The 9,621-nt window shown below is 60.3% G+C and overlaps 1 protein-coding gene across 3 annotated transcripts in view; it reads right to left on the minus strand.

Annotated features, from left to right (window-relative positions):
• TAFA5 (TAFA chemokine like family member 5) overlaps nt 1-7,967 on the minus strand; it is a 213,200-nt gene extending 205,233 nt beyond the window's left edge. For 2 of the 3 annotated variants that reach the window (XM_082421620.1, XM_082421618.1), the window contains exon 1: nt 7,725-7,967. In XM_082421620.1, the coding sequence (XP_082277746.1) occupies nt 7,725-7,836 (112 nt within the window). In that variant the 5' untranslated portion in view covers nt 7,837-7,967. The remainder of the gene's footprint in view (nt 1-7,724) is intronic. The other variant, XM_082421619.1, reaches the window with a different exon arrangement.
• Between the last annotated feature and the right edge of the window lie 1,654 nt (nt 7,968-9,621).

The raw sequence follows: 9,621 nt of genomic DNA on the forward strand, positions 1-9,621 counted from the left end.
AGCTTCCAGGCAGCCAAGGTCCCGCCAAGCGCAGCAGAACTTTTGGAGGCAATGGCGTTTATGAATTTGTTCCAATGGGCTCCAGACAGAAATCTCTGAAATCACGCCTCTTGAAAAGGTGAGCATCGTCAAGCCAGTGGGTAGATGACGGACAGGTAGTGGGCTCCCCTGTCCCCGCGGATCAGGAATGTTTTATTGCCTCTAAATGGCTTTATCACCATCAGCAATAAAGTTACATGTGAGATATGGAGAAATCAGGATGTGGAGAAGAGTCTGAGACCAACCTCAAGCCCTAAGGCTGGTTCCAAGCTCTGGAGACAGAAGCGTGGGGAGACACTGTCCCCTCCCAGCAGACAGCCTTTCCCACAGCCCAGCCCGTCTGGGCACGACTGGGGAGATGCACCTGCCGGAGAAGGCGACCGGCTGAATGTCCTCACACCCCTGTGCTGGCTGTTCGGCTACAGACGCGGTCATGAGGTTGTCACGCTGCTGGCACTGAGCCCCAGGACCAGAGTCCCGATTCAACAAAACCAGGAAACGCCAGAACAAGCCTGTGGACTGCGGACCCACAAACTAAATCAGAGATCCCAAGGATGGGGGGGATTCTACCCCCAGGGGACACACAGCAAGAGCTTGGTTATCACCTAGGGGGGGTGGAGACTACTGGCACCGAGTGGGTGGTGGCCAGGGAGGTTGCCCAACACCCCACCATGAGGAAAGTCCACCCTGGAGAGCAACCTGGGCCAAACGTCCACAGTGCTATGGGGAAGAAGCCCCAGGGATGTCATGAGAAAGTAAGTATTCAAGGAAAATAAGGATGAAGTAGAAGCTAAGGAAAGGAGGTGAGGCTGACGGGAGGGTCTGGAGAGCTCTCCACTCTGGCAGTGTGAAAGCCTACCAAGGACACTTTGAAAACAGTGACCGTTTCACTGAGATCCCACACATTTTTCTTTTTTCTCCTTTTCAATCAGACGGTGTTAGAACCAGATTTGATGTTCTGGATCCAACAACTTCAGTTTTCAGAATACATCTCTCAGCCCCGCCCCCAGTCCTTTGGCCACACCCAGACCCTCAGCCCCACCCCTAGCCCTTAGGCCTTGCCCCCAGACTTTCGGGGCGCCCCAAGTCCTTAGGCCCCAGACCTTCAGCCCCACCCCGGTCACAGCTCACTGCCCAGGGCGCCAGGATCAACGAGTGTTTTCTCAGAGAATGGGGCAGTCGATGCCCGAAGGCCCAGAGCCGTGACAGCCGGCATCTAGGTGAACACACAGAGCGCTGGAGAGGGGAAGGGAGCAGTGTATTCAGGGGAGGCTTCCTGGAAGAGGAGTTCTCCAACACCGGGGTCAGGGCATGCTCTGGAGACCAGTCCAGCTCAGGGTTCCCTCCCTGCATTCAGCAGCACTGTGGCGAGTTACCGTGCGAGGGACCCCGCGGACAGCGGGCTATCGAAGTGAGTAAGACCAGAGCATGCACAAGAGAATGGGCACACACATCACATTCCCACGAAGGGAGCCCTGGGGTGCCGGCCCCGGGCTGAACTCTGCCAGGCCAGCACAGAGGGATGGAGAGGGCCACTGGGGCAGGAAAGATCGGCTTTGTGAGGCCCTGAGTGACGTGAGCGGGGAGGTGGCGAGATGGGGAGGAGAGGACTGGTGCCGGCTCCATTCTAAGGGAAGCCGTGCGTGGGGATCTCCCGTCGGCCAGCCTGGAGGCAGAGGGGCCACCGAGGACAATGCTGATGTATGCAGGAGGGACTCGGGTGACGGTGGGGAAGACAGACCTGGAGGATGGCTAAGTGTGTTCTGGAGAAGGAATCACAAGAGGCTGGGCACAGGGACAGAGCTGGAGGCTGCCCTGCAATGCAGAGGCCCTGGCGAAGGCCGGGCAGGGCAAGAGGAGGCTCCAGGGGTAGAAGGGGATTCAGGGCCAGACCCTGGGCCGAGAGTTTGGGGCAGGCAGTGACCTGAGAGAAGGCAGGCAAGGACCCCAGCAGAACAGGGTGCCGGGCCCAGCTGGGTGCCCCGTCCTCTACTGCCTTTGCTTTGTGCTGACCGTCCAGCCCCCCACTGGGACGCAAGCCCAGGAGGCCACGGTCTTGCCCATCTCTGTGTCCCCACGCTTCCTAATTCCTCATCATACGAACAAGCTGAGGCACGACGCCAGGGGCCGGCTCGCCACCGCTCTTGCCTCCAGCACACTTAGAAGGAGGGCCAGGTCACCAGGTGGGACCCCACAGAGGCCAGCCCCTCCACGGGGGAGGCCGACTGCACAGCAGGTGACACACCAGGGCCCAGGACCGGGAGGCGGGAACATCGTGAGATGAGTGGGGTCTTCCCCAGGGGACATCTCACCAAGCGGCCACTGTCCCACCAGGCCTAGACCCACCATTCCCGAGGACGCCGCAGTCACGCCAACTTGGAGCTGGGCCTCCTGAGAGCCACGAGGACCAGGGGAGGCCGGAGGAGTCCCGCCGGCCTAGTTGGAGACAAAAGTGATTCCACACTCGACTCCTGCCAGCCATTGGAATAAATAAGTAAACGTTACAAAGCCTGCGGGAGCCCTCCACCACGTCTGCGGGGTGAAGGAGAGATGGGGCGGCTTGCCCAGATCTGCTGCCAGCTGCCGAGCCGTTTCTGGAAAGCCCAGCCATCAGACAGCTTGTGCTGCCTGCTGGGAGCTTCAGTTAGCGCCACTCCAGGGCCCAGATCTGGAAACCGTGGGGAGGGGGACATGGAAGGGGGAGCAGGCCATTGCTGGACGCGTCCCAGAAGCCGTGGGAACCCTGGGGCAGCCCGGGCAGCCCGAGCTCGGCTCTGGGGTTCACGGATGGCGTGCAAGGCTGCCTGCAGAAGCGGACGGCACCAGGCACTCTCAGCCCCATGTGCCAGCCCCGGCCCGAGAGGACAGCCAGTGACAATCCCCCAAACAAATAAAATCCAGCAGATCCAGCGGCCAGCCCCCTCTGCGACCAGCATCCGATCGATCCCTCTCACGCACGAACCCTGACCCACATCCTCCTCGTCAACCAACCTCCTCCCCAGCACTCGGCCGGCACCCACGGCTCTGGGTGACAGGTGGCGTTCTGTAGAGGTCACTAACTCCAGAGCACCACATTTAATGCAAAAATGAGCCCTTGTAAATCAGCGCAGCTGCGAAGCTATATAAAGAAATGGGGATTTTAATGTTTTGCTTTTCTTCCCATTTCTCGTGCCACATTATCATAACATTTTCCCGTAATCACGCCCATAAAAGTCACCTGAAAATACTTCATGCCACAAAAGCTGATCTCCATATTTCCTCCCGGGGATGTCAAGTGGCAGGTCCTGAGCGAGAAATTCCAGGGCGGAATTCAGCCCAGACGTCTGGTGCCGAAGATCCGGCCAGCTGAGTTGTGGCACACAGCCCCCGTTTGGGGGGCGCTGTCCTCTGGGCTCACTGCAAAGAGTGAGGTGCCAGGGGAGTCCTGGAGGGCGTGGCCCCTCCTGGCGGTGTCGGGGGCTGGGGGGAGCACCAATCAGTCTGGCTGGCTTCCAGGGGCATAACCTCCCCCAGCTCGCCGACCCCCGGGCGCGGAGTTCCACTAATACAAATCCCACAAACAGGCAACCTATCTTTATGTAGTTGAAAGAAACACACAGCACATCTTCTCCGGCCAGAAATTCATCAAATAAAAAACACAGTAGGAGAAAAAAAAAAAGATGAGAAATAAACTTCTGAATGTCATCACTTCATTGTTTCCAGTATTTCCAATTTCACTTCTTGGAAAACCACAGAAATCAAATTCGAACAGCAGGAAAGTGGCATATTCTAATCTCTCCTAAATATGCAATAAATTGTATTTATAAGGAAAATGCAGCGTCAGAAAGCCTACGCTTCTTTAGTATTCTAATGGATTAAAAAACAATTCAGAAGTTGTTTGTAATTTCTTCTCGTAGTTGCGTGAGGACTATGACATGAGATTTAACTGAAAGCTACCATTCAATTTTGATGAGATTTGAAAAAAAAAAAAGTCAAAAACAGAGTCGCATTGCCTCTCGCACCCTGCTCCCTGGTACTTTAAAATATAAGACTTTCCTCCCACCCACCGTTTACATGCCAGGAGCAGCTGACCACCAAGCCCGTCCAAATAGGAGACGTGCAATCTACGGGAAAGCATAGCCTTCTCCGACTTCGAATTAAACACCGCGCACAAGTGTCAAGTCAAGGCTTAGCGTCCTAAGGCAGCCACTAGCTCATCATTCTCTCCACCTCCCTCACAGTTATTACAGCCAGTATGTTGTAAGCCAGCACAACAGACTGCATCTTCGGGGTCTCGGGACTGAGCACAGCACACAGGCAAATCACTCTGGTTTCGCCAGAGCTGTCCCACTCCATCCAAGAACCAGGTCGAGGCAGAACTCTCCTCTCCAGGTATGCTAAGGGGAAGACGATCTAAATCAGCGTTTTCCAAGCCGTGAGGACAGAGGTTTCCCCAGCAGAAAGAAGGAGAGCTTCAATTTTCTCATCGGAGCTCATCACCTCCGCCAGGATAAGTCTTTACCAAGCGTCCATCCCTGCTGTAATGGGAACGTACACAGAGATGGAGTCTGCATCTCTAAAGAAAGCCATCAAGGGCCCCCTTCCTCTTTCTGTTTCTCCTGGCAATTGTTCCCCAATAGGAGAAAAATGACAAGGCTGTGTCACTATAGCAACTAACTTAATTGGTGGACTGCAGGTCTTTCTCCAGCCAGAGGGTGGAGCCCATCTCCTTAAATATGAATCTCAGCAGGCGGCAAAGAAGGGAGGGCTTTCACGGGGCCAAGAACAGTAGAACACCCCTAACCGAAAACGAGGCCAAGAAAGATTCCAGTCTTCTTCTAGCAGCGCCAGGAAGTGAACACCTTTTGTGCTGCAGAGAAATGCACAGATTTAATAGGCAGAATAACTGAATCCTGTATGACGCTATCAGTCTCTCTAACTAATGATACGAATAGATCTGCTCCAAAACACAAAAACATTTTGGGTAATAAAAATTCTTACTGATAACAAAAACAATTTACAGACACGGAGGCTAACTGTTCTTCTTCATCCCAGATATATTGGAAAAGAGAATGAAATCACAGGAACTGTTCCATTTGCATTTTATTCGCTTTATCAATTCTAAAAATAAGAAGTTCTTTTTTCTCTAGGACTGATGTTCCAAGCTATCAATTATTATTATGTCTATTTCGTATTTTAGTGCAGTGTTTTAATTCCTCCAAGTGCATATGTCTATTTTGTATTTTAGTGAAATGTTTTAATTTCTCCAAGTGCCCTTCTGGTGTAACGGGGTGTGTCCAGAAACGTTATCTTATTGTCAGTTATTCCATTCCATGGAGATGGAAACAACCATAAAAATGTGGTCAACCCAAGCTTCTGCTATTAATGATTTCTGCCATTCTGGATAAGACTTTTTTTTTTTACCAAATGTCCTCGTCCTGGTGGGAGAGCTGTTTCCAGAATGCCAGGGAAGCCTCCGCAAAGCAGCCTGAGTGTCCAATGGGATCTCGGGTTCCAGCAAGTGTCTGAGCAGTGGTCAGGCCCGGACCGCCAGCGGGAGCAGGCAGCAGTCTGGCAAAGGTGTGAGTGTCAGGACAGACACAGCGGGTCCCCCTTCAGGTTCAGGAGGTGCTGGGTGGGGGGGGCGGGTGGAGTGAGCAGAGACTGCACACAGAAGGTGAGAGAGGAAGGCCCTGGCTGGCGCACCTGGGGTGGGAAGTGTTGAAGCCACAGGGCAGGGCGGAGGTGTCATGTACTTAACAACAATTAGCAGTTACTCCTCTCCGTACCCAGAGGGCTGCCTCCCTAGCCAGCCTGTTGTTGCCGGGTTCTCGCCTTGGCACCAAGGATGTTGTCCCCAGAGCCGGGGAGGGACAGCAGCCTGGGGACTTGGGCCACAACAACCCCCTTCCCAAACGCTGCGGGATGAGCCCCCCTCCCGTGCTGCCACCAGGAAGTGCATTTAAGTGACACCTCCTGGGTGAGCCCCGAGTTTACCTGCCTTTCACCTGTTCCCCATGGCCAAGGAAGCCGGCTGAGGCTCTGCTCTGGAACCCTGGGGACGCTGCCCCAGGGCCCCGAGATGGCCGCGAGGAGCTGGGGAGAGGGCACAGACCTGGCTCAAACCCCCAGAACCGCCCCCCTCCAGGCAGCCAGCGCAGGAACGCGTTCAGAGGGGCAGGCAGGGTGCAGCCTGGATGGCGGTGCCAGCCTGGGCAGTCGGGCTTGCGGCCCCACGGGGAATCTTCCCGCTCGGAGACCCCTCCCCACGCGTCCCCACGCGTCGCCAGCAACTGCAGCGAAATGCACAACCCGGCTGAGACCAGCAGCCCGACTCCTGCTCTGAGCACCGGGTTTCCCCCGCCATTCCGGGAGGATGCGGGGGGGGGCTGTCCCAGGACTCCGCGACCGCGCGCGCCCCGCGTCTCCACGGCCCGCCGCGGTCCCATTTTGGAGAGAGCGAAGGCTCTCGGGCTGGGAGCTAGGAGGCCGAGGGCTGCGAGGAGAGAGGCTCCGCGCCAGCCTCTCTCTCCCTCTCTCTCTCTCTTTTTTTTTTTTTGTAAAGAATCCATATTTTTCCATCGCCCATGGCAATTCTCCATGACAGGTGTTCCTCAGCGCCCGTCCTTTCCTCCCGCTGGGATGGGAAGGGACCCGGACCTTGTGCCAGGCGGTCGGCGGGGGAGCCCACCAGCCCGCGCCATCCCGGCCCGGAGCCTGTGCCCGGGACGCTGACCACTCCCCACCCACACAACCAGCCGCGAACCCGTGTCCGGAGCATTGACCATCCACCCCCACCGCAGTCCCTAGGCTGTGCCCAGCGTCCCACCAGCCTCCATTCCCCCAGCCCCCAGCCTGTGCCCCGGGCGCAGCCCACCCCGACACACCCAGGCAGACCCCGACCCTGCTCCCGGTCCCCCAGCCTCCAGCCTGTGCCCCGGGCGCCCACCAGCCCGCGCCACCCCAGCCCCGAGCCCGTGGCCCCGCGCCAGACCCACTGGTTCACCGGCTCGGGTCCCCGGACCCTACTCGCGAAATGCCGGCGGAAGCGGCGAGCCCTCTCCGGGCACCCCAGCCCTCACTTCTCTTTCTTAGGAAAGCGCCGGCGAGCCTGCTTCCCGGGAAGGCAGAAGCTCCAGCCGCGCGTCCCAGCCCGAGCCCCGCTCCTGCCCCAGGCGCCCCGCTCCGCACTCGGCCGCCGCGTCCCCCCGCACGTCCCCCGCCGGAGTGTCGCCAGCGGAAAGCTCAGGGCAAGGCGCTCCACCGACAGCCCAGGCAGCGCTGCCCGCCCGCCCCGGACCTGCCGCCGCCTCCGGAGCGCGCGGCTCGGCTCGGCCGGGAAGCCGCCGGCTCGGCTCGGATCGCGGGCCTGGGCCGGGAGTGGCGGCGGCACGCCGGGCAGCCGCGGGCATCGCCGCGCAGGGACGCGCCGCGCCACCCGGGGCCTGGCGCCCGGGCCCTGCCCCGGAGTCGGAGGAGGGAGGCTCAGCGGTGGCGCCGGCCTCCGAAGTGCCGGCCCCTCGCCCTCCCGGCCCAGCGCAGGACCGGCGGGGACCCGGGGGACGGCGCGCCCGGAGCTCGCAACTCCGCACGGACTCCGGGCGGCCCGCGGGGCGCCCCGCCGGAGCCGCGGCCCGGAAACGGGCAACGGGGGCCGGGGCCGGGACTGGAGGGCCGGCCGAGGACCCGGGCCGCGCGGTACTCACTGCAGTAGGCGATGAGCAGGCTGGCCAGGATCATGAACGCCCAAAAAGTTGAGGACATGCTGGGCAGGGCGGTCGCATCTTGCCGGCTGCTGGTCCTGGGCGATGGCGCCATTGAAGCCGCGGCGCCCGCGCGGGGGGCAGCAGCGCGTCTCAGCAGCCGGCCCTGCCCGCGCCCCCGCGCCGGCCTCCACGTGCGGGCCCCGCGCGCGCCATCCTCCGCCGCCGCCGCCGCCGCCGCCGCCGCCGCGCCCGGGCTCCGGCCCACTGCGCCCTGCGCCGGCCCGCCCCGCGCCGCGCCCGCGCCCGCGCCCGCGCCCGCCGAGCCCGGGGACGCCGGCCCTGCCGCTCTGGGCGTCGCTGCGCGCCCGGGCTCGGCGCGCCGGCCACCAATGCGAGGCGCGCGCCCGATGCGCGTGCCCGGCGCCGCGGGGGCCCCGCCGGGGCCCCGGTGCTGGCTGGGGAGGCCGGCGGCGGCGGAGGGGACGAAGCGCCGGAACCGCGCCTCTGGATGGCGACAGAGACGGCCCGGCGCGCCCGCGGCCTGGGCACCTCTCGGGGAGGACGGGCCGGCCAGCGTGAAGTTTGTGGACTGGGGCCGTGTGGTCCGCAGGCCCTCGGCGCCCACATCCTTTCCCCGCCCCTGCCTGCAACGCTGGGTCCCAGACCTTGCCTGGGCTGGGGGTACCGGAGTTTATTCCAAGTATAGGGGGTTTTGGTCCCTTTCCCCGGATGGGCCTTGTCATCCCTGTTCTGGGTTTTTTGTTGGCGTCCTCAAACCCCTGGAGGGCACAGCCTTGGACCCGCGCAGAGTCAGCTGAACACCCAGGAAAGGCTGCTCCTTTCCCCAGGCCGGGCACTGCCAGGCCAGGAAACACGTCCCAGGAGCCCTGTCCTCGGCCCCTCTGCAGCGCCTCCACCTCTGCCTACTGTCCTGGCCTTGGTGAGCCTCTCCGTGCGCACCATTCACAAGGCTCCAGTCTTGTGTCTCTAAATTCCCCACCTGGGACTGGTCTCCTGTGTTAATGCCGAGGATGGAGAAGATGCATCCTTTGAGGTCACTTTCCCCATCCCCACTCCTCCCTCTCCTGTCCCCTCAGCAAGACAAGCTCCCAAGTCCAGGTGCTGACCTGATGGTCCAGCTACCCCGGGGCCGGGGAGGCTCTGACCCTGCGGTGCCCAGACGCACCGTCCACCTGAGCACTGCCTCCCTGCCGATTCGTGGACACGCCATAGAAACGTATCCTTCCCAATTCAGGGGGTCTTCCGGGTTCTGCATGAGGAAGGGGAGCTGGGGACCCATGGGGTCCTGTTGGAGCTGGGGACCCTTTCTCAGGAGCCACTAGAGGGCCTGGGCGCTGATTGAATAGCTGGGAGAAGCAGAGATGGAAGAAGGTCACTCACGTCCCTCCTTTCGCCTGAGTCCTGGCTGGGGAGGCCCCTGAGGAACCAGGGAGCCTGCCGTGAGGGGACAGCTCTCCCAGGAGCACGCACACGTGCACATCACACACGTGTGCACACAGCATATACACACATTTACACCACACACACAACATACATGCATATACGCGCACACACACACACAGTGCGGGAACCGAGCGCACAGAGAGCAGAAGACTCAGGCCAGGTGGTCCGTCTGGGCCCAGGGGTCGGCTCCGTGGGCGCCTTGGCCAGGGGCTTGGGCAGGGCTGGTTTTGTAATATGGTTGTATCCAGGCTGATTTTCTTCATAAATTTTCTGGTCCTGTTTAATTACAATCCTCTGACTTCCCATCTCAGTGTCTTCCCAACTGCAGCTGCCCGTCTCCCTTGGCTGGCAGGGAGGTGCTGCAGAGCCTGGACCCCTGAAAACTGGGGTGGGGGGTGGGCGGGCACGAGGGCAGGAGGACCCCTTGTCTCCT

This window comes from Balaenoptera physalus, assembly GCF_965194825.1.
Source record: "Balaenoptera physalus genome assembly, chromosome: 13".
Lineage (NCBI taxonomy): Eukaryota > Metazoa > Chordata > Mammalia > Artiodactyla > Balaenopteridae > Balaenoptera > Balaenoptera physalus.